Raw genomic sequence first — 25,162 nt, forward strand, 5'->3', positions numbered from 1 at the left:
TAGCTGCATTTCCCCCTGCTCTCTGCCAAAGCAACTGTACATTGTGGCTATAAATAGGGTCGCTCTAAACCCCAGCTTTTTAACCTTGGAGGAAGACAACTCAGCCGCTGCACCAGCAAAAGGGGCAAAGGGCTGTTGCCACCTAGAAATGTCCTGATGCCTCAGGAGCTTCCTCCAGCCCACAGGCCTGCTCAGGTACAGCTGCTCATACAGTAGTAAAAGTACTTGCTCCGAACTCCTGGCAAACCCGTCCGCCCAGCACACGCGTGACCGGGATGGGTGCCCTGCCAACACAAAAGCTGCATCAGCACAAACGCTCCAGTTGGGACTGCGGCCAGAAAAGCCTGCTGCAGCCTGGAGGCAAGGGCCAGTTCTCACTGCCTGCTGCAGTTTGCAAAGATAAAGATAGAACTACTGGATTCGGTGTCCGACCTCATCGGAGTCCTGCCCAAGGTCAGCGCTTCGGCTGCAGAGGGCAGGCGGCAGCTGCTGCTGAAGTGAGCAGTTACACCTCCATGCAGGCAGGCTTCCTGACAGGGCTTTGCTCTTGTATTCAGATCATAACAGTTGGAGCTGTGCCAAGCTGGCCTTGGAAACACATGCCACACCTCTTTTCCATCTACTAGGAAGAGACTGTAGAAAGCAAACTCCTGTCTTTTAAAAGTAACCGGCAGACCTTGCAAACCAATAAGAACTTCCCACTCCAAGCACAAGATTTTGACAGCTTTTAGCTAAAAGATTAATTAATGAACAACACCAAATTCTGAGCTTCCAGGTAAGACAGCTAAAGGTGAGATCACGTGGCTGCCTTGCTGCAGCAGCCCCAGAAACACGTGTTCCAAGCAAAAGCAGTGGAATTGCGCAGTTGGGCATAGTTGTGTGAGTGTCAGCAGCAGTAATAGAGCACAAAGGTGAGACAGGTGAGCTCCTACCTTGGAGCCCTTGGCCTGCAAGGGGAACAGCGCGTGCGGGTGGGGATGTACCTACACAAGGAAGAACTTGCATGAGAACTAAGCAGAATGCACATGTAGCTGGGAACTTCCAGCATTATCTCCATTGTCTGGAGAAGCAACAGTGGGAGGGCAGCGGAGTTTGGATACCTTTAGCCCCTCCATCGATGTTTAAGCAATTACTGAAGGGATAACAGGTAAGCCCTCTGCCAAGAAACACAACCGGTCAAGCAAGATGGAAGGCATCACTCTACCTCTCTTCCTGGCTGCTGGGAAGTGACATGGATGCTACTGCCACATTCAATGGACAGAAGGAATATCAGGTCTGTGTGTGAGAACGCGTAATTAACTACCACAACTGGAGCTCTCATAGCAAAGCCTCTGTCCCCTGGAAGCGCACCATAAAAGGGAACTACGATAACAGTAACAAGAGAGCAAAAGCATTTGAAATTCTCATCCTTTAATGGTCAATGATAACTTCTGGCTGGTTCTGTGTAATACAATTAAACAATATACTTAAATGTTTCCCAAAAAAAAAAAAACCCAAAAAAGCTCTCACGCCCCCTTTCTCTCTAGGTTTCTTTCATCGACATTCCGCTGCTGGATTGGACTCCCATTGCCTAACATACAGCTCTCAAGTCACCACATATCCACATCTTAAGTGTAATGAAGAACTGAAAAAACCTTGGTGCACCAGTGATGTGTTATTTTTAAAAATAACAGCTCTATTAAACCAAACCCTTCCCAGTCTCCACTGCTTCTCAAAGAGGAAAAACAAAATGTTACTGCGGGAGTCTTAATACGCTTGTCTTTGCGGGTTTCTCTCTTCCCTGCTGCAGTCATACAGCATAGAGCTCATAGATCTTCTTTACACAGTACACCAGGGCAGCGAGGGCTATCGTGTTATGCAGTCTCTTTCTGTGCAGGTCGTCCTTCCTCACCAGGACCACTGGGGTGGAGGAGGTGAGCGTATGCAGGGGCAGGCGGGAAAGTTTATAGGCATCGTACTCGACTTGGTACTTGCAACAGGGATCAAATTGCCAAGAGATGCCATAAAGGGTGCAGCAAGCCACGCTCAGCACACCGGCAGGCAGGGAGATATAGTGAGAGTAATCTACGGGAAGTGCCAGAGGGGTGAAGAGACAAGTGGTGCCCGCCAGCACGGCTGTCTTGTGCAGGCAGTTCCCGACAGTGATCCAGCGGGCCGTCTCATCCCCAATGCGAGTGGGCTCTATCACTATGTACTTGTACTGTGCTTCCAGGGCCTGCTCCAGCTCATACTCAAACTGGTCCTGAGCGTTCTCTCCATTGTAGATCTCGTGCACGATGTAGCAGTCTGTGGAGGACAAGGTGACCCTGGAAAACAGGGAACGCAGAATTAAAACTACAGAGTTTAAAACCAGGCTTTTAACCCACCCGGCTGCGAGAACAGGAGAGAAAATTGCCTGGAGTGAGGGCAGCTTCTCAAGGTCAGCCACTGCCTCTGTTCAACAACCAGCAGCTTCTTCAAATCAAGATTCATTTCATATAGCTAATTACAACCGTGGTACATGAAGTTATCCCAAAATGAGGCCACTTACTTTTCCTTACCTCTTCCTAACTCGGGGAGCCAGAACATTTGGGGAAAACAGGATCTTCTGAACAGTTCTGAAACAGTTCCTCACATCCCTGCCCACACCATTTCTCTAGAGATACTGGACATGTCACTCCTTAGCGACCACACGGATGAGTGAGAGAAGCAGATGGACTGACAAGAGTTCTCACAGAAAATAAGACTCATCCATCCAGAGGACAAAGTCACACTGGAAGGTTGTCAGAGAGGAAGCACCTTCAGAGAAAGCCATTTGCTCTCTCCCCACAATAACCAACTCCTTGCCACTGATGCAGCTTGTTACTTAGTCCTCCACAGTAAATCCAACAAGGATGGCCAAGAAACACTGCTGGAAGTAAAGCTGAACAAGGTAGCAGAGCAATTCACCCCCTCTGCTGAAATAAGGCACAGCAAAGCAGGAAAGGAACATGGTTTTACCCCACACAGGCTTCAACAGTGAAGAAAGAGCTGTTTCCTCCTGATGCGGGGATTCACAAGACTTGTACGTCCCCCACTACAGTAACTGCTTTTAGCTCCCTAAAAATCACATCTGATTCCACCTTCTCTGCACTCTCTTCACACACGTTACCACATTAGACAGACTGCTCAGAAACAGGGCTGTGACTGCTTACCTGTGCTGAGAAAGGGTAAAAACCTATCCCTTAGAAGAAGGCAAAATCCTCCCTCCTAAGCAGAAGAAATAGTTATTTCTGCCATTCTTGTGCTTAACAAGAGCAAAACTGAGCACGTGGCCTCATGGTTAAAAATATCCAGCAGACTCCTTTAGCAGAACAAATTGCACACATATTTGACCTAATAACAGCAGACAAAACCACCTCATCCCAACAGCGTTTGAGACAGAGAGGCAAGAGATGGAGAATGAAGGTAGCACTTTTTGCTCCATTAGCACAGGGGTTCTTGTGTGCAAGCACTGGAAAATGAGAGAGGCAAATACACATTCGCAAGCTGCCATCTCACCCAGCATTACCCCTAATGTGCAGCTCCATTCATGCTGCAGAGCGGATTGTGCAGCGGCCGTCTGTAAGCAGGAATACTGTTAAATTACAAGCTGTTGCCTGAAGTTGCTTTTGTGAACAGCAGAAAAGGTATCAAACAGCAGGACCCAGGATGCAGCAGCCTCTCTCAGCAAAGAGGAATAAGCAGTTTCCTCAGAAGTCTGGCTAGAATGTATATAAACTCCAAGGAAACTCAACTTACAACCTAGTCATTGAGTTCTGCAGTGAGAGAACTCACCCTTCTCTTGGCCTGTTCATAGACAGAACGACAATAAAAATCCACCTGGATGCCAAGTATGCCAGGGGCTTCTTTAAGGCCATCACTTCACCAGACATTGCTTGGAAAGCTCTGATTAACCCTTTCAGCACAGGATTGGGAGGTGGCTGACAGTCTGTACAGACAGCGAACTGGCAAATGTTTAAAGAAAAATTTTGAAGGAAAGCACCCATACAGAGAATTTAGAGCACTGCATCGCTAAGTAACTAAGCGTACAGCTAACATTAAGGAGTTGCTAACAAAGAATTAGTTATCCAGGTGTTACACCAATTTGTTACGGACACAGCTGGTAATGTTCTCGGCCAAGGATTTTTTTTCTTGATGGCAGCTGTTCCAAGCACAGCTTCTTCCAAATAAAAAAATCCAGTTTCATTCCAGAAGACATGCTAAGACTTAGGGTAACTCTGTAAACCACCACCAATAACCATGTGAAACCACTTGCTAAGGTCTAATGACAAGGGAAAAGCTATTGCTGAAAGGCAGTTTCAAGCTGTAAGCTGACACAGTACTAACACAACCCTCCAGACAGAACTAGTGTTTCCCACCAAAGAGCATTCTCAGCCTTTTGTAACACTTAGGAAGCTGCAGCACGGGCCCACAAAACAGAGGAGCAGAACCCAAATGCACCCAAGAACCCCAGAAACCCCAGAAACCCCAGCTTTGAAACAGCACAACACCCCAGTCACCCTAGGAAATGAAGGGTGAAGCAAGCTCCTATCCTTTTCAACCTTACAAAAGCCACAGGGAATGGGGCATCTAACTGTAGGAACTCAGTCAAGTAAATACATTAAAGGGGATTCTCCAGGCTCAGCATCAGGACAGGCAGCACAAAACTATCAGCCCCATTTCTCCTTGCTCAGATCTTGCCTGTTCTTCCCTCTGAATATCCCTTCTTCTCTTTCACAGTAACGCACACAAGTGGAGCCATAGCACAAACAGCCACCTCACAAAGAGCAGGAATCCAACAGCCTTTGGCCAGAGGTGGCACTGCCCATCTCTTCTGGAATCTTTTGCTTGCCATGTTCTGGGACTTTATAACAATAAAGTCAAGAAAAGTATGATCTTCCTAATCCAAACCAAACAGACCTTAAAATACGTTCTGTTGAAAAATTCCCTGGGAAATGAATGTATAAAGGCTTCATCCCTGATAGGGCATGGTCCCTTAACGATGCTGTTTTTCCAAATTAGCCCTCTAATATGGGACTACATCTCTCTCAGTGCCAAAGCTGCAAATAACAGAATGGGCAACACAAAACCAAAGGAAAATAATGGAAAATTAGCCACTCAGAACAACAGGACACCTGAAGAGTCAGCAATGCCAGCAAAGTCTCCTTTCCTGTAACAGGGGTTATCCTGTCTTATTTCCACACAAGAACTGGCTGCCCCTGGAGGATGGAAAGCTGAAAACTGGTTTGTTTTCAGACAGTGTAGAAAGAGACAGAGATGAGATACTGGGCTTGAGAAGGTTTTAGACCTTGTTGGTATGGAGAGTAGAGCTGAGGACCTCAGTCCACAGAGGGAATCTCTTCTGACACAGCCTTTCAACTGATCACAGCAGTTGCACATGAAAAAATCCAGTCAAAGCAACTGGATTTGCTCAAACACTGGCGTTTGCCTTTTGGAGCTTGTCCCCCACCCCCAGCAATGACAAACAGAAATGCAGACCTATGCAGTCAGCTCTGAGCTGGCATCCACCCCTTATGAAGTGGTGCATTTTACTTAAAAGGAGAGTAAGTAACCAGTGTCAGTGAGGATCTAGCGCCAGAAATCACAGAACGCTGCCACCTGCTCAAAACCCCACCAAGCTATTTACTGGACAGACCAGAACCTGAAAGCAGTTAATTTCATTCAATCAAACGATTTTCTAGGACCCGTCTCCCTTTCCAAAACAGGGCTAAGTTAGAAGGTTGCACAGCTATTCTGCAAGAATAGTTCTGGACCTTATATCCAAATAGTTTACTCTATTGCAGCTTCATGCATTCTATTCTTGAGGAGTTTCAAATGCCTCATTCCTGATGCCAACTGCCTGTACAGAGCAGGAATGTGACAGCACCCTCAACTATTCATCACAGCGAGATGAAAAGGATTTAAAATCACTAATGTAAAATTTTGGTATTGCCAAAGTTATAAATAAGGAATCAGTCGTTAACAGAGCTGCCACCAGCAGGAGGGGCAGAAGTGTCCAACTTAGCTATAGGGCACGCTTCAAATTACATGTGGATTATCTTCCTAACATGGGAATATCACAGAGCACCAGAAGAGGGATGCAGCTGGTTGAACAATAGCAATTCCAGCAGTTTCCCAGTTGCAGCCCTCAAACCAGCTCTACTTGTCTGCCTCCAGCTGGGAAGCGGTCTCCCAGCTGCCTCTTGAAAACAGCAGCCTGCCTGTTAAATATAACTTTCAGTTGGAGAGTCTTTGATGGATGAAGAAATAAATAACCTTGTGAGGAGGAGGCACAAGGCCACACAATGTGAAAAGACCTTGAGTTTTGCCAGGTGCCAACTGGCAGAAAGAGAAACGAATGGAGTGCTGAAAACAGGGCAGATGTTAACACCCTGGAAGGAACCCTGGCATCCTTCTACCACTGTCCACTTGCAGGGGGAGATCGTCCGAACCTCACAAGTGTGCTGGCCTCATCCTACTGGCGTTCCTCCATCTACCAGATAGACTTTTGGCAAGGGCTTCAAGTTTTCCAATTCTCCTAGTTCTGCAACATGTTCATAATCATGATTAGAAACAATTTCAATCTCTACAAAGCACAGGTATAGTTCTATGCAAAAAAAATAGTTCTTTTGAAACCCCTCCCATAACACGCTGGGCAAGTTTGGTTGGTTGTTTGAAAGAAGAATGTTCATGGCCAACAGTATTGCTCAGAGCACCAAACAGACGTTCAGATTAACTGTAAATGAAGATCAGACTGATCAGTAGTTTATAAGAACAAGAAAGGAGAGGCCTGCAGTTGTGTGATAACGCCTGTCGCAGCACACACACACACAAAATCTAGTTTAGCAACAGAGGAACTTCATGGTGGCTTCACAAATGAACTGCAGAAAAATTACATTATAGATGGCCAAAACACAGTACATGGGGTTGGCATCAGCGTCTCAGCCAAGCCGAGTAAGTCAATAAAGTCAAGCCATGACAAATTCAAACACTAAACTTCTCTCCCCCCACGTAAACTCTTCTTGAAATTTAATGTCAAGGTTAAGGAATGAGCTGTGGTGTGGCTTTGATTCCCAGTGGAAATACCCCACCTCAAAGTAGTATTCGACAGCGTGTTTTCCTCCTCAGGGGAGCTCCAGGATACAGCATACCAAAAGTACCAACACATCCGAGCCTGAACACCTGAGGAATCATTTCGCTGCCGAATGTCCCTGTGATTGACCAGTCTATGACCATCAGCCACAGCCATCAGGCCTATGGCGTCCTATACGCCATTTTCTGCAGGTTGTCAATGTGTGCATTAAAGCAGAGGAAGAACAGGAAAAGGGTAGCAATAAAGCAAGACCTCTGTTCAAAAGATGAACCTCAAATACAAACAGGAAAGACAAGAGGAGAACATAGGCGAGATATGCAAGCAGCCTCACCACGGGAAGACCACACTAAGGAAAACATCACCAGACCGTAACAAAAACTCCAGCCACGAGAGCAGAGAGGTGTCAATTTTAAGCCAACTAATGATTAGCCAGGCTAATGGAAACAGGTCAATCATTGCTGTGAGCAAACGCAGTACCAGAAATCTGAGCAGCGCAGGTAGTGAAAGGAAAGACCTCTTTAAGGGCGCCAAGCAGCAGTGGTGATGCCATAAAAGCTGTTCTTTCTGGGGTTTGTTAGAACATCTCCCGGGAGAACAAATGCCATTCTGTCCTGTGTTTTGGTGGTCGTCATGCTGAATTTCATAAAAAGCACTACACACAATTCAGTGTCTGTTCTGTATGAAAAAGTTGTTTTGGCCTACAGATGAGCAATCCCCTTTAGAGGCTCCATTAAAGAGTCTATCCAGAGGAAAACAAATATTTAGTTGGTTCCCTTCAGTGTTATGGGTTTTGTTTAACCTCATTATTTCACCACCAGAACTGGAGTTCCCAGCCAACATCCTTTGAAATTCATATCCTTGCATTTAGTCCTATGGAGGAAAGTGCTTTTTGACCAGTTACAGACTTCCTTGAATCACTAAAGTCGCTTACGAAGGGACACAGTCTCCACTGATAGAACTGCTGGACTTTTTTTTCCAAATGAAAGCTGGCCTGGTCTGATAGCAGACAGCGTTTTATTCACTGCCGAGTCTCCTCACACCACCTCCCCACACACAGATGCCTTTCAGACCAGCTGGCTGACAACTATAAAACCTCCTTGAAGCCGCTCATTTACGAGGAAAGCTGGATTAGCATATTCAACTCAGAGGAATGTGTCTTTGGACACGAAACCACCCCAGTGCAAGAAAACAGCATTCACTGTATCAAAAGCACATCATCGTCTGATGACATCAGGTCTGTCAGTGCTGCCTATGACACAGCTTGCATTACCAGCAGCCAAACAGGATGGGTAGGTGTGACCTGGGATCAACCGCTGACAGAGACATGCAGAGGCCCAGCCATGCCTACCTCCAGCTCTGCAACCACGAGGAAGAAGCACTGCATGGCTGACATCACCCTATACCTATCACAAGTGCAATCTTCCATCACCTTTGTGCAGGATGACGCCTAAAAGAACCACCAGCTTCTGAAAGGCATTGTGAAACGCTGCTCAGAGGGGGCTCTGTTGTGCTGTCACTTCTTAGCTGTATACTTCTCATTGGCAAAAGAAAAGTAATACACACAGCGCTTCATGAAGGAACTCATGTTTATAAATAAGTATTCTTGATCATAAGATCAAGAGTAATCACAGCTTAAAAAAATTACCTCAAACTACAATTAGATTATTTTATACTCCACAGATTAAGTTACAAGGTAACAACTCACTTTGAAGTCTGCATCCATTTCATCCAGATAGAATAATTTTCATAGAAGTTACGCGCTCTTTTGCATATTTTTTCCTTCCCTTCTGCTAGGGGAGCAGCTCTACCACAGGAAAACTCCCCAGGAAAACTACACGCTTCCCCCACTTGGTGCTGGGGCGGGTGCCAGCACTGGGTGCAGACAGCTTCACCACTGAGCTCTGGGGTATTCTTAGTTGTTTATATAAACTACGCTGATGCAGTAATTCCATTGGCTCTTCCAGTTCAATTACTTTCAAATTCCCTGAACACAAACAGCAGCCCCGCAATTCACATCAGCACTAGAATTTTAAGGGCTACTTGTGGCTTTCCCTGGCTATGCAGATCCCACACCACCAAAGAAAAAGAGGGATGAATTACAGCACGGGAACAAAGGGAAGCAAAAAATATGAGTGATATGAGAATCTCTAGCTAAGGCATGAGGACAAAAGGAAACTCCTGGCAATAAAAATGCAGCAGCTGCTGGTTACATCAGTCAGCCCTGGGGCAAAACAGGGAAAATGCAAACGCAAGGGAATGCAGAATTTAACTCCAGGTTTTACGTAGGCAAAGAACCGCGTGTACAGACCGTGAAGCGGCTCCACAAGATTTTCATAGAATGATGGGATGGTTTGGGTTGGAAAAGAGCTTAAAGCCCATTCACTTCCAACCCCCCGCCATGGGCAGGGACACCTCCCACTGGATCTAGCTGCTCAAATCCACATCCAACCGGGCCTTGAACACCTCCAGGGATGGGGCAGCCACGACTTCTCTGGGCAACCTGGGCCAGGGCCTCCCTGGCCTCACAGAAAAACCTTTCTACCTAATAATTCTTCTCTGACTATTTCTGCTGTGTTAGTTATGACTCCGAACTTCCACAGGTCCCCTGTGAGTGGTTCCAGCACGTCCTGGCAGCTACCCTGCCCTGGCAGAGCGCACGGAGAGCTTCCCGAGCGCTCCTCGGTGGGAACTACCGCCTGCCGGGCCGGCTCGGAACTGAGGAATCACAGCGGGATCCAGAGGTGACCCAGAAGACCTCGCTGCCTTCACCGGCAGCCGTGCACGGAGCTACACACCCCCCCCGGCGGGAAGGAGAGGAAAGGAAAGGGAAGAGGAAGGAGGGAGGGGAGGAGGGAAGGAGAGAAAAGGAGGGAGGCAGGCAGAAAAGGGGAAGGGGAGGGAGGGAATGGGAGTGGAAGAGAAAGGGAAGGAGGGAAGGAGACAGAGGAAGGGAAAGGGAGGAAGGGAGACAGCGGAAGGGAAAGGGAGGGAGGGAGGCAGAGGAAGGGAAAGGGAGGGAGGCAGAGGAAGGGAAAGGGAGGGAGGCAGAAGAAGGGGACGGGAGGAAGAGAGAGGGAGGGAGAGGGAGGGAAGGGAGAAGAGAGGAGAGGCCGCGGCCTCCGGGCCGCGCTGACCTTCCCCAGCCCCGGCTCCTCACAGCCCGGGCCCCGCATCCCCGCCCGCTCCGCTCCTCTCAGCGCGGCGCCCGCACTAGCCGCGAGGTGCTGGGGAGCCCCGGGCGGCTGCAGCTCGGCCCCTGCAGCTTGCCGCCCGGACCGAGGAGCCCGGGAAGCCCCGGCAGCCCCCGTCCCCGGCCGCCGCTCACCTCTCCCGGCCGCTGTTGGTGCCGCCGGGGCCAGCGCGCCTCCTTCCCCACGCAGCCATCTTGGAGACACTCGCCTCGCAAATGTCTCCGCCGGCGGACCCCTCGCCCGCCGCGGCGCACGACGGGAAATGTAGTTCGCGGGTGCCGCCAGAACCATTGAGCAGGCGGGGGAGACCTCCGGAGTGAGGACTACAAATCCCACAGTGTCCCGCGCCACCACGCCGCCGCGGAGGCTCCTGGGGCGCGTAGTCCCCGGCGGGGCGCCCCGCCATGGCGGGCACTGTGGCGGGCGGAGTCGCCCCGCTCGGGCCCGGCCGCCGCCTCCGCCCGGGGAACGGGCCGGGGCCACTCTGCAAGCACAGAATCGCTCGGGTGAGAGTTAACGGATAAGTTTTGCTGCAGCTGGATTGTATGTGTAATTCTCTCGTCATATGAGCCTGTCTTGTATCAAGACAGAATATGCAGACAATCTCCAGACGTGGATAAAGAACCTGAAGGAATACTCTCTTAAGAGTTGCAGGAATTTATTGATATGCTGAGCGGTCTTGTAAGATGTAGCTGGTTTAGGTCAAGAGAGAACCTGAAGGGAGTCTCCAGACACGGCTGGATAACCTAAAAAAATTAACATTCTTTGGGGATTTACATGGATCTTCGTCTAAAATTAGTTTATAACACCCACTGCTTTTGTAAGATGTGCTGCCTTGTTTAGAAGGGCATCCATTCAGCGCCGAATTGTAAAATAAAAGTATTATTGCCTTTGCTTCGAAGACTTGTCCTTTGCAATATTTTACCAGTGAGTAAGTGTTTCTCACAAGGGAAATGAGAAAATATGATAAATATAACCATGTAGGACTTAGATATTATTGATTGTTGATTGTGATAAATAGAGTATTGTATTAAGAATATAATAAGAACAGGTGTTGGAAATTAATCTCTATAAAAACTACAAGAATACTGTTCGATTGACCCATGTGCAGCCCCAGTCCAGCTGAATCAACAGATTGTGTAAGAAATGTTAGACTTAGAACATAGGGATTAGATTTTTACAACCGGAGGGGGAACGTGACCTGTTGAAGCATCAGTTCTGAGGTAGAATTGAAACAAGACAGTGGAGATGAATTATGAAGGTGGACTTCTGTGGACTTTCGAGTTAATGAAGAATAAAGAACTAGAGGCACATGGAAAAACACTTCAGAACTTTTCAAAGAAAATTCCTATTGTATAACACTATGTTAAAATGTGTCAATATCTGATAATTTTGTGAGGGCCTTTGCCACTCACTGAGGGGTGGCCCAACTGAGTTGTAAATAAAGCAAGCCTAGAGTTACCCACTGTCTAATGAAAATCCTTTAACAAGGCTGCAGCACTGCTGCTTCCCTCAGGATGAATGAATTCATAGCCGAACACCACTAGAAAACGGAGTGCAGGATCGCCTCTGTCCCAGGTTTCCCACCTCCAGGTAATCCTGGGGTTTGGGGTGTCCCATGACACCCCAGCCCCGCAGGGTCGTGCTGTGCAGAGCGCTGTGCCACTCCAGGATCCTCGTGCCTCTCCTGGGCCCTTTCTCGCTCCCAGCAGAGGAACCTTTTGTTCAGGAATTCATTTTCTCATGACAAACAGCAGGTCCCTGCTCCACAGCCTCCCTTTCCTGTGCTGCCAGGTGTCTTTGGCTTGGAGCACATCAGAAAGCATAACCAGCCTGACAACTCAGGAGGAGAGCAGCACTGGCTTTACAGCTCCACTTCCTAGAAAATGCCTCTTTTTGACAACGTTATTTCTAAATGATGTAATATGACTAAAGAGAACAAACTCAGGGCTGCCTCCACCTTCCCAGGCATCGTGAGGCTCTGCTTCCAGAGCAGCATCCCAGCTTTCTCAGCTGTAATTTGGGGGGTCAGCTCTTTTGGTGGAGGTAAATTGTGTGTTTGCACTAACAAGAGGTGTTTGGGAAGTGTGCCCAGCCTGGCAGAGCGTGCGGCCGAGCGGTGGCGTTGCTGGGACAGGCCTGAGCATCGGACTGTCTGGAATGTGGAATGTAAACAGAGAGCATTACCAGCGCCAGCCTGGCTTCGTGCTATAACCCAAATCTACCACACTGTCTCTTGGGAGGAGCAAAACCCACGCTCCTGCCTGCTCAAATTGCAGCCCGGGGGCCACTTGTCACTTGTCATGTTGGATCAAATCAAAACTGTAAATAAGCTGTGCCTCTTCTCCCCACCACTCCCTCCAGCCTTGGCATTTCCAGCTATTGAAACTCTGGCCTCAGCCTCCGTAGCTTCCACCCAGCCTTAGGAAGCGACGCAAACATGCTGTGCTGGGACCTGAAGTGCTGCTGGTTGGGCTGTGCTCCCTGGGTGAGCAGTGCCAGCCCCAGGAGAGAGAGAGAGAGAGTGCCTTTTCTGAGCCTCCTGCCTGCCTGCATTGCTTCCAAAGAGCACAGCAGGGAACAAAGCCACCAGCGAGCTATTTAAATATTTTCATGCCTTAATGTTTTCAGACATCTTCAATGGATGAACACAAGCACTGAGTGCCATCTCATGAGAGGCTGCATTTGCAGGATAATTCCCAAAGACTGTTTGGCCTGAAAGCTTGAGGCACGACTGATCAGCCAGCGAAGGAGAGGAACCAGTTGCAATCCCACTCACCCCAAGCTCTACACAGTCATCATGAGGTCAGCCAGCCCTGATGACCTGAAATAAAATGCCAAAGCTTCAGCCCATGCCTCCCTGTCCAGTTGCAATGGGAGCACGCTGGGCTTGTTTGGGATCTGGCTCCAAAGTGTTCCGTGATGGGAGAAGGGCGCTGCAGGTAGCACCAGGTGATAAAGAGACACAAGGGGCTGCTTGCAGGGAGCTGCAGCTGGCACCGGGCCTGGGATCAGGAATCCTTTGTCCTGAACCTAGCAAGGGTCTTACAGACTCTCCATCATCCTAACCACTTGGATGGGGTCCTTCTTGCACAAGATCCTCTTCCTCATGAGGGAGAGAAGCAGCATTTTCTCCAGGTGAGGCAGTAGGAGAGTAGCTGACAAATACACCAACATGCAGATCTGCTGACTTTGGCCTTTTCTCCCACCTCTGACACACTGACAGCCACAGGTCAGTTACTGCCTAAAAGATTTGGGGTTAGATTTGATAGAGGATGAAAAAAAGATTGTTTACACGTATGTAGAAAATAAATATGCAGCAACAAGGTAGCAAAAATCAAATCATACCCTGGACACAGATGGGAGAGCAGAGTCATTTGACAGGACCTGTGCAACAGGCTCTCTGCTGAAGCGACCCACCCCAGTGCTGACAGAGCTGGGGACACGCAAGGTCCCCCAGGCACCTCCTCCTGCCCAGTGAGCCACTGTGGGTCAGTTAAGCCACACTTTTTATTGTATTGTATTCCATGCAATATGTTCATGTTTTATAGTATGACAGAGGGAGGGATAGAGATAAATGTTAGACATAAACAAAAGCAGAAAGGTCATTTGTAACAGGTCCTGAGAAGGAAAGGCACATTGTAACCACCAAATTCAACAGAATGGAAACCTTGGACAGAGGAAGACAATGCTGGAAAGTGGATGAAAAAAGGGTATTTCAAGTTGGATGATGTGGAAGCAGGTTTGACAGCAATCTGCATTTCCCCACCCACCAAGGTCTGTAGTTCAAAGGGGTTTGGGGATCTCAATATTCAACCAAAACACTTCCACACTGCCATTGCCAGAGAGAATCCAGGATCCCCATCTCCTCCAGGCTTAGTCAGCACCAAGGGGCAGCACAGGACTCAAAGCTCCTTTCTGCAGAGACAAGGTGGGAAAAAGTGGCTGGTGGAAAGGCAGGAGGGAGGGTTGCCCAACGCCAAAGGGACCCCGAACCATCTCCCAGCCAGCAGTGCCAGATGACAAGAGCACCATGTACCGCGGCATCACTGGTAACCTGTGAGTAATGCTATTCACTGACATCAAAGATCACGGAGGGAAGGCCAGGGTGGAGGATGGGCACAGCAGTGAAACGCTTGGCACTGGCACGCATCTCCATCAGGACAGACACCTGAGGGACTGTAGCACCTTGAAGGAAAGCAGCAGCAAAACCATGTGCTGTGCCTGATTTAAGGCAGCGATTGTCACTTGTGATCCAGCACTGGGAAGGTTGGTTTTCCTGCTAGAGCAGCACAAAGGGTGCCAGGGCTGGGCTTGGACGCTGGGACACGGCCGATGCAGTGACCACCACACACCCTCTAGCGAGCCACTCCCATGTGGCAAACACAGCAGGGTACTTCTGGGAACCGTCATGCAGCGGAAAAGAGCACAAAACCAGGGCAGAGGCTTGCAGCGCTGGGCTTGCACTATTGCTCCCGTGAGGCACCCTGCCCCACTGTGACAAATATATAACGGTGTCTTATCTTGTCTTGCAGAAGAGGACGTGGTTCAGCTTCCCCTTGGGGTCAAGAGCCAGCCTTGCTCTTGTAAGCAGACGTTCAAGTGTGTTTTGCATGTTAAAGGATGAACAATTAGCAGCCCAGATTTCTTCTCAAGACGCTTTTTTTTAGTTCATTACCTGCAACCCTTTCCCAGTCCCTCTAAGCCATCCTGAAGGTTGTACCCAGGCTGGAAGAGACAGAAAGAAGGTAGAAACATGAGGCAGCGGCAGGGCTGAGCCTGATGCCATTCCTGAGCAGCACAAGCTGGAGATGGGTCTGCCGCCAGGCACATGGTGGACATAGCTCTCACAGTCTGCCATGTGGCCAGGCAGGACTGGAGTTGGGGAAGCTCTCCTCAAGCCTGTGGGCAGAGGCTACGTTACCAGTGCTGGGCAGACCAAAAGCACAGGAAGGCAAGAAGGGCTTCATCTTGAGCTGGTGACCATGAGGAACAGCTCAGGGCCTCCCTGGCTGAGGTCCGGCACAAGGTCTCCAACTCCAACCAACCCAACCAGGACAGAAGGGTGCATGAGGTTTTGCCTTTGCTGCCAAAGACTTTACGTGGAGCTCTAGGAGAGGGTTGAGCTGCCTCTTGGCCAGGGCTTTGTCCGGTCCGTGGCACAGATTGTACACTTTAGTCCCTGCTGAGAGATAAGCTGAGTCTAGATTTAGCTTGCAGGTGATTTAGCTCCTTCTGCTTGGCTGCAGCCCCCAGCTCTGCTGCAGCCTAGCCCTGCGACACCAGGAAGCCCCAAGAACTCAGGGGAAGATGCTCTGGGATCTCCCTGGAAAGGATGGGTGAGGCAGGACAGGCAGCAAGCTGGAGCCAAGTAGTGCCCTGCCGTTAAGAGTTACCTCTACATCTGACTGCGGCTGAGCTGTGCTACGAGGTCATCATCTATGGAGTTAACAGCGCGATGCAAGGGTGTTCCTGCTGCTGGCCAAGGACCTCACGATGCTGCCAGCACCCTGGGCTTGGAGCCACGAGGAGGCCAGTGAGCAGTCGGGTAATGCTGAGCCAGGACTCCTTTCCAAAGGCCATAAGAGAAGTGATCAGCATCCAGGCGAGGCAGGCAGCTCTAGCATCAAGCCCTGGAGATGGACCACGACCAGGTTGCCTTACCCTCGATGTTCTCAGGATGTAATGATGGCTCAAGCCTTACGACCTGGGGCAGACAATGGTGCAGCGCTGGAGCTGAGAGAGATGGGGAAGATCCTTCCTCTTCAGCTGCAGGAAACCACCCTGGTGCCTGCAAAAGTGCAGGATGTCCCCTCGCTACTCCGGCCAGGGATGACTGCGGGGGCTGGTGCTCCTCTCCTGAGCAGGCTGTGTCTACACCAGCATGGTCAACACTGATAGCAGAGACAGTAACGATCACCCACAAACCAGCAGGGATGAAGTGCTGGGGCTCTGTACAGTAGGCTGGGCAGGAGCTGGCATCTCTGGGAGCTCTGCCACAGCCCCTGAAGCTGAAGCCCACTGCTCACGTGGCTTCTGTCTCTAGGCTCGAAGGTGTCACCATCCCAGTGTCTCCACAGACGGTGCAGCAAAGCCCCTGAGGTGCCACCACAAGCCACACGTTCTCATCTGTACTCCATGTGGGCGTAAGCAAGGCCTGGTGCCCAACAGATGCTGCAGGGGATGAACCAGCCACAGGGCCGGGACTACTCCAACACCTCCTTCTGTCCTACAAGGTTTAATCCACAGCACCTCCCCCACCTGCCAGGAGGAAACGGGGGCTGGTACCCCATGACCACCCCTAACCAACATCTCCCAACAAGTTCAGAGCTGTCGCCAAGCGGAGGGTAGAGGATGAGATGCAGATTGAGCCACCTCCTGGTCTTGTGGTGGAGTTTGGTAGAAAAATCATCCTCTTCCACCTTCTGCCTTGGGAAGGGCAGTGGGGGGCACCACGTGTGCCCAGAGCCAGCCTGGCCCAGGAGCTGTAGCCACGCTCATTTGTGGGCAGAGAGAAGGAGGTCGTGCCCACACTCATGCACCACATGGATGTGCTTTAAAAAATGGGAATTGTGAGTGTGTGTCTAGGGGGTTTCCTGAGACCGCAGAGAAGCGAAGGCCGCATTGGACAGTCAGGGACAGACGTGCTGGTGTCAGAGCAGTCCTGTCTTAAGGCTGCAAGTGTTCCAGGTACTGTGGCAGCGGGTTCTCCTTGACGTATTTCTGAATGTACCAGCATGTCAGATGAGCTTTCAGGTCTTCCTCCACCACAAAGTCCAGGGCTGCCTGCAACCAACCAGAGAGGACAGATGGGTCACTGCCAACAACCCAGCCTACATTCTTCTCTGAGACTTTGTGGGGTCCACACTCCCACACCTGACACTCAGCTGGGGGAAGCAGCAGATGCCCTCAAGTAGCCCCAATGTGAGGCAGGGGAGAGCACAGCCAGCCCACCAAAGCCTCCACGATGCCACAGGGTCCTCAGATTAACCAGAGGTCAACAGGGATCCCCGGGTAACTCTCAATGCATCCAGCCTGGTGGATGTTGCACTGCAGGTGGCCCAACCACACTACGAGAAGGCCACCTTGTGTCACCCAGCAGCTGTAACCACAAAGCATCACCCCACACCTCCCCCTGCATGGCTGTGGGACTCAAAGGCAGGGCCCACAGCAGGAAAAGGACTGATGAGGGCCTTGGAGCTTTGACATGAGGGGGCCCAGCCCCTGGAGAGGTGCTGTATCAGCCCCTGCAAGGTGGGCGGGAGGGCTGTTCGTTGCAAGGAGGAAAGGGCTGAGGCAGGGTGAGCGGCTGGACGTGCTGGCACTCACCCAGCCCTTCTCGCCTCTAGAAATAGGGATGTCTGACCACAGAGTTCCATCTGCCCCACCAGTCACACATCTCCCACCAGAGCAGGGAAGATTCCCACAGGACATGCATGCAATTCCAATGTGATGGAGCCTGGCTTCTGCCCTTCAGGGTGGTTAGGGCCATACCTTTGCGAGGTGCTTGGCTATTCCCCTCCCTCGATAGGCGTCTGGTACTTCCGTGTGCTGCAAGTCCACGATCCGCTTCCCCACATATTCGTAGAGCAGCACTGCTTTATCATGGCAACCTGGGGGATGCGAGAAAGGGGTGAGGCTTGGGGAGCTCCCAGCCCATCACCATCAGATGGAGCCGTTCACGGAGAGCCCACAGCAGTGGATGGACAACATGCAGCTTTGGGATGGTCACAGCATTCCTTGCACCCTGGGGAATGGCTGTGGTGCTATGTGGGAGGCTTGGCTTTCCATGACACCTGGATGCCTTTGTTGGTGCCCTGAAGGTGCGAGCAGAGACAGGTCTGCTTGGCCTTTCCAAGCCCCTGCACCAGAAGCAAGTTTTCTAACCACATGTGAATCGCTGATGCACCAACACAACTTGTTTAGGGTAGGAAAGCCGCTGGCAAGAGGGGTGAGATGTATTGATGAGGGAAGAACAGGACAAAGCTGACAAGTTCCTTTCTCTCTACAGTGCAGAGTTTTTTGTCATGTCATATAAAACAGGACATGACTTCTTGGCCTGGTGTTGCAGCATTTCAGACACATTTTGGGGGAGATGCTGGGAGACTTGAGTCCCACAGAAACACCAGAAAGCACACACAGGCATACAAAGGGGTTGTGCAGACACATTTACAGGCACGTGCACACACAGAGATTTCCTGTTGCAACAGCCTGACCTTTCTCACTGCAGCTCAGTTACAGGAAAAAAGAAGTTTCAGCACAAGTCAGAGCAGAGTTAATAACAGCCCACCAGCCTCATCTGCAGAATCTGAGCTCCGTCTTCAATGCAAACCCAAACATTTCATTTTTAGACGGTTTCTGTATTTAAAAGTGAGTTTCAGAAATGTAATCCAATCAAAAAGACAAGCTCAATTAAACTAATGGAAACCTTTCCTTTCCCTCCGATGGTTATTGGAGAGCAAAGGGCCACAAGGTTCACCTGCATTTACTCCGTGCTTTAGCTGAGCTCAATATGTTTTATTTTATTGCATTGCAGCTGACAACTCCAGCCCAGTTCTCCTGATCTCCTACAATTCTAAGGTGACTCGCTGTTTGCAAAGGGAGAGAAAGGCTTTCTGCTGGCCAATCCTGTTTCCTTCAGAAACAGCTGCTCTGTACAACCTCTCCACACTGCCCTCACCGGGGTTGAGACTGCAGGCAAAGCAGGGCCAAGTAGGCCATATAGCCAAACCAGGACTGTTCCTGGGCTCTCCATGAGCAGCTCCAGGCATCACCCTCGTTTTCCCACCAAAGGAACTCCCCAGGGCTGGAGTGGAGAGGGGGAGCAGAGGCACCTTACTGCAATCCAGTGGTGGAAGAAGTCAGCCTTGCTGCTACACGGTACCTTGGATACAGGACTGCTCCCAGAAAAGAGAATATTGCAAAGCTGAGAGAGATGGAAGTAGCGTTGATCCCTCAAAGGAGTAGCCCAGACCCATTTTTTTAGCAATCCCCCCAAAAAGAGGGCACATGAGCAGAAACCACACTAAAACACGGCCTAAGAGGGATGCTGCAAGCTGGCCTCCCACCTGTCTTGTCCACTTAGACTTTGGGGCAGAGATTTTATCAGCCTGCCCAGGCAAAGCCTGGTAAAACAGGCTCCAGTCTCAGCCAGACGGAGCAGTGTCCATGGGCTGATGGCGATGTTTGACTCGCAGATGGTCCCCTGCACAGTGCCTTGGCTTCAAGGCCACGGCGAGCGAGGAAGTCTGAGTCAATGCAAATCAGCACAGCAAGAAAAAGGAGCAAGAGGAGCCCGCGCCAGGAAAACAGCAGCAATGGCAGCACAGCGGGGCTTCAGCCTGCCCTCCCTCGAATCACAGGGTGAACAGAGAAGGGGAAGCTTTTCCAGGAGGTGGGAAAGGGACCAGGTCTAAACTTGCTCTCTGTGAAGGGTTTGCACCAGGACCAGTGGTACAGAGCTTCTACCCAAGCAGGGCGGACGGCTTTGGGCAGGGTCAGTCACACCACCAGACACAAGTCCCCAGGCTGGGTGGCTCATGAACCCCCAGGGAACAAGCAGCGAGCCCAGCCCAGAGCTGAGGAAGGGACACGGCAGGCACCTGGTAAGACATCAGCACCCTGCTCCAGCCCATCCTTCGCCAACCCCCTCTTCCAGGGCGCACACAGCACCTGCCTGGTGAGGGGATACAATGGCATCAGCAGCACAGCAGGACCCGTCCCTCCAGTACAAGGCCTTCTCCCTGTCCCTCTGTGCTGGCCCCAGCCCACAAGGCACCATTGTGTGTTGGGACCAGAGCAGGGCAGGGGCCTGGCGAGGGCTGGCTGCTGCCTGAGGGCCAATTCCATGCTTGGTCGCTGGCCTTTGGAGGCAGCCCCGGAGCTCCAGCCTCCTTATGGCACTGCTGCAAAGCCATTCTCCAAGAGCAAGAGGGAGAGAACAGACACCAGCCCCATTTTCCACTTTCAGATCAGGAAAGCCCAGAGTCAGAGAGCAGCTGAGGTGCTGCTGAAGCTGCACGTGAGGCAAGCTGAGAGGACAGGATGTCCTGAAGAGCTCATGCATCCCAGGCCAGGGCTTGCTGCACGCTGACCGTGCTCCCAAGGGAGCCACTGGCATGTTACTACGGAGAGAAAACACAACAGAACACAACAGACAGAGCTGAGCAGAGACAGCACAACTGTCACAGAGGGGCCTCACTTGCTGGAGCAGCAGCAGGGGGGGACTCTGGTTTGCAGCAGTTTCCTGTTTAGGAGCTCTCTCGAGGTGACTGCAGCACAGGAGATGAGTGGGGATATCTTGATGCAGTGTCTGGCGACCAGATTCCGCCATTCCCGCTGCAAACGAGGCAGCTTTCCCCTCCTGGAGGGCATCTGTCCCAGTAGGGAGGAAAGCACCCAGGCATGACCTGCTTCAGTCTTCCTAATAAACCCGAGTCTGGACTCCTGACAAAGAGCTCTTGAGACTCAGATCGGCAGCAGACAAAGTAGGAGCTTCCAGCTACTGGATGCTGCCCAAACCCATCTAGGGAGGAGTGGGAGGTTTGGGAAGGGTGACTTGCTGCACCCACACATCGAATGAATGGGAGTGCGGGTGTGCAAGAAGCAGAGAACCAGAGCAACTCAATGCATGCAGTGAGTCCCTTTCCTGACCAGAGAGCCTAATGTGCTTAATGAGCACTGAGAATTCAACGCAGCCGCTGCTAAAAGTGCTGGTCCCTCACCCTAAGAGGCTCTGCCAGCAGGACAGCCCAGCCGGCTGCTTTGGGTAGGGGTCTCCTGGGTTTCTTGTTTTGACCAGAAACTTTACCTTTGATCCAAAAAAACCTTCCGCAACTCTTCCTGACAAAACCGGTCCAAATGATTCCCATGGAAGTTTTTAGCTTTGACAAATTGCTGTTTTCCAATGCACTCACTGCATGGGGAGGTTTCTGTCTGGCTTGTGTTGTTAGTCACATCTCAACTGATTACAGATCCAGTTGGGCTTCCTTCAACCCTACTCTCAGGGGGATAACAAAGCTCAGTGAGGTCTGGTTATAATCAGCTTTACTTTCAGTTCTCAATGATTCTGCATCTGGGATGCAAAGAAAAAGGGAATGTGTTAAAGTGAAGCCACTGTTTCTGTCAGAGTTTTAGGAGCCATACGCAGCAACAAAGGGAGAAAGGGGAGCAACGAGCAGAGAAGGGAAAGACAGGGAGACCATACAGCACCAAACACAATTCATCTTCCTTGCATACAGGGAGAGAGTCCTGATGTGAGGTTATACCAAGGCACAAAGCCAAACACAGGACGATGCTGAAAACAAACACTTTCACAACTGGTTCACAGCTTCCACAGTGCCTCAGGCCTCTTGCTACAGGGATTTCTATAAAAACGCCATCATGGAAAGTTTTCTACCCGACACCGCGCTACCGTACACCACCAAATAGTGAGACCAGCAATTATGGGATATAAGCAAAGCCTGGCTCCTTGGTCCACAATCCCAATGCGCTGTGTTTTCCCAGAGGATCATCCACACTTGACATGTAGCTGAAATTAGGATCGAGACAGCAGAGACAAGCTGACCCTGGAGCTGCAGGTTCGTTCCACTGGCTGCTGCTCATCTCTGCCACAGCACAGCAACATGGGACAAAAGTGCTCTCAGAGGGACACGTGGATCACAGTGACACTAAAATCAGTGCCTGACCCCTTTGTCATCATTCCCCTGCATCCAGCAGGGAAAACCCACCAGAGCATTCAGCATCACTGATACTCATTGTGCCAGAGGCAGAAGGGATGAAGAGAGCAGCCCAGGAGATAAACACCCTGTAGCAATGGTTATCTCTTGACCACCTTCCAGGGCTCACCTGTTATCAGCAAATGCCTAACAAGGAGAGGTGGTCACCCACTCTGCAAGAATATTAGTCAGCCCAGCAGCAGGAATACCGTTACACCAGGATTCTGCTCAGCTCAGCTTCCTTATGTGGCTGGCGCTGAACTCACAACAAAAGGGTTCAGTCTCCCTGAACAACCAGAAAAATCCACCCTGATCACTGGAATCCACCTACAACCCTGGGAAAGGCTGTGGCTTCCTAAGCCACGGTCCCTCCGGGAGCAGAAGCTTTTGTGCTGGTTCACATGCAACTCCCACCACAGGTCTCACAGCTAATTCACTCCTGAAGTTCACCCTTTCCAGACCCAACTCATCTCCACTTGGCCGCCAAACGCTATTTGGCCCACAGCACAGCTGGAAGAGCCTTTATTCCCTAACACACAATAAAGATTACATTTCCTTAATAGTCATTGGTCCTTCGCTCTCCCCTTTCCTTCATGCATGTACAAACTCCACAGAGAACACTGTGTTATGGCTCTTGTGATGGCAGCAGGGACCCATCACCTAGGACCTCGTTTGATCCCTGTTTGAAATAAGCAGTTGGTGACATAATTTCTCCGCACCCAGTCTTCTCCTTCCTTGCTCCACCACCACCAAGCCTTCAGCCTGCGCTTTGTAATTAGTGGTTGAAACAAAAAAAAGAAAAAAAAGAGAGGGGAGAGAGAGTCTAAAATAAAATTCAGACTATTCCTGTTGTTTTCTCTCAAATGCTTCCTGCAGCCTGGATAATTTTGGAATTACCCATTTAATTAGTTTAATTTTTTAAGGGGAAACTGCCCTGCAGTTTCTGTAGGGCAGCCAGGCAGTTTCTTGTCCCCAGAGTGGTGCTCGGCAGGATTATCTGACAGGGAAGAGAGGTTGGGATCATTGAATATTTGAGATTAATCATTAAGAGGATGGCTGGAAAGGAATTAGTGTGCCATAAAGAAAAGTGAGGAGCACTTACTTTTCTGTTCCCTCTGCCTGATACACAATGGAGGTGTTGGGAGAGGTGTCACCAGATCTCTGCTCATGGCAGCTTGGCTCTGTGCTGGGGATCCTACTAAACCAGGTAGGACCCTGCAGTGCCACTGTCCCTCACACCTCCGAGGGGCTTCCCTGCAGGAATCCCACCAGGAAAGCCACTCAACAGCTCACACCCCAAGGAATGTCCCCCAGCACCAATCCGGCATGGCATCTCCATGTCATCCAAAGGCACCTATTCCACGGAGGCCCAGCGAGTCGCCCCCAAGACCTGCCCAGGGCTCCACACCCCGACATTGATCCAGAGAGCCAGGAGGCCCCAAGAACTCCTGGGCCAAGCTTCTAGGTGGGGAAGAAGGATGGAGAGGCATGGAGGCAGGTCCAGGAGGGCTCAAAAGAGTATGCAGGGGCACTGGGGGGAGCAGAGCAGCAGAGTAGGGTGTAGAGAGGAAGGGGCTGAGGACACAGGGGCATGGGGGGAGGAGGGAAGAGGGGGAAATCAGGGAGAGAAGAAACGGAGAGGGGTGAAATTGGGAGGGGGAAGAAGTGAGTGGGGATATGGGGAATGGGCAAAATGGGGGGAGGAACACGGAGTGAAGTGGGGAGGGTGGAAATGGGAGACAATCAGGAACTGGGTGAGGAATGAGGGGGAAGTGGGGAGGGGGGAATAGGGGATGGGCAAGAATGGGGGGAGGAATGAGGGGGAAGGAGGGAAGGGGGAGATGGGGGACAGGCGGGAATGGGGGGTGGAAGGGAGAAATGGGGGAAGGGCAGGAATAGGGGGTGAAGTGGGGAGGGGGGAAATAGGGGAAGGGCAGGAATGGGGGGGAGGAATCGGGAAAGGGGAAATAGGGGACAGGCAGGAATGGGGGGGAGGAATAGGAAGGGGGAAATGGGGGACAGACAGGAATGGGGGCGAGGAATAGAGAGTGAAGAGGGAAGGGGGGAAACGGAGGGGGAAGGAATGGGGTGGACAGGGGATGATGAGGACGGGCAAGAATGGGGGGAGGGAAGGGAGGGGGACGGGACCGAAGGGAGGGGAACGGGACCGAAATTGTTGGGGGTGGGGGGAAGCGAAACGGGGACTGCGTGTGCCGGGTCTGTCACGGCGGTAGGGCCGGGCTCAGGGGGGAGCCCCGCCGCCCCCCGTCCCTTACCGTTGAGCCGCACGGTGAACTGCCTGCGCTTGCGGTCGTGCTCCACGCGGATGGGGCAGCCCTGCTCGAGGAGGCCGAGCGGCGCCGCGTGCGCCATGACCGGGCCCCGCCGGCAGCGCCGCAGCAGCGCCAGCTGGGCGCCACGTGCCCGCGCCGCAGCCAATGGCCGCGCCGAGCGTTTGTTTTGGTACCGTCGCCTCGGCTGGGAACGGGCTGCGCCCGCCCGCACCGCCCCCAGAGCCCACCCCAGCGCAGCGCCCCCGCGCGGATGGAGGCGGCAGCGCAGGCACTGCCCCGGCAGCCCGGGGAGGTCGGAGCCGAGGGGATGGAGAGTGGAATCCCAGAATCAGGGAATTATAGAGGCACAGAATCATGGAATGATAGGATGATAGAACCCCAGAATCACACAATCGCAGAGTAATGGAATCATAGCATCACAGAATTATAGAATCACAGAATCATGGAATTATAGAATAATAGAATCACGGAATCATAGAATAATGGAATCACACAATCACATAATCATAGAACCATGGAATCACGTAATCATAGAATTACATATTCACAAACCCAGAGAATCATACAATCACAGAATCATATAATCACAGAATCATGGAATCATAGAATCACAAAATCATAGAATCACGGAGTCATATAATCACAGAATCACTGAATCATAAAATCACAGACTCACACAATCATAGAATCATAGAATGACATATTCACAAGACCACAGAATCGTAGAAACACAGAACCGTAGAATCATGGAATCACACAATCACAGAATCATATAATCATACAACCACAGAATCACATAACCACTTGGTTGGAAAAGACCTTAGAGATGGAGTCCAGTCGTCCCTGTCCACTACTGAACCACATTCC

General features: G+C 50.9%; 2 protein-coding genes across 2 annotated transcripts; both read right to left on the reverse strand.

The window, feature by feature from the left end:
* Positions 1-1,406: 1,406 nt before the first annotated feature.
* TMEM11 (transmembrane protein 11) lies at positions 1,407-10,533 on the reverse strand. The gene is made up of 2 exons (XM_054081000.1): positions 10,419-10,533; positions 1,407-2,306 (listed from the first exon to the last, which is right to left on the reverse strand). The coding sequence occupies exons 1-2, from the start codon at positions 10,475-10,477 to the stop codon at positions 1,790-1,792; spliced, it is 576 nt and encodes a 191-aa protein (XP_053936975.1). The 5' UTR covers positions 10,478-10,533; the 3' UTR covers positions 1,407-1,789.
* A 237-nt stretch (positions 10,534-10,770) lies between these two features.
* Positions 10,771-24,444, reverse strand: NATD1 (N-acetyltransferase domain containing 1). The gene is made up of 3 exons (XM_054081001.1): positions 24,278-24,444; positions 17,779-17,897; positions 10,771-17,070 (listed from the first exon to the last, which is right to left on the reverse strand). Exons 1-3 carry the CDS (start codon positions 24,372-24,374, stop codon positions 16,954-16,956), a joined length of 333 nt encoding a protein of 110 aa, XP_053936976.1. The 5' UTR covers positions 24,375-24,444; the 3' UTR covers positions 10,771-16,953.
* Between the last annotated feature and the right edge of the window lie 718 nt (positions 24,445-25,162).

The sequence above is a fragment of the Cuculus canorus genome, chromosome 15 (assembly GCF_017976375.1).
Source record: "Cuculus canorus isolate bCucCan1 chromosome 15, bCucCan1.pri, whole genome shotgun sequence".
Taxonomy (NCBI): Eukaryota; Metazoa; Chordata; class Aves; order Cuculiformes; family Cuculidae; genus Cuculus; species Cuculus canorus.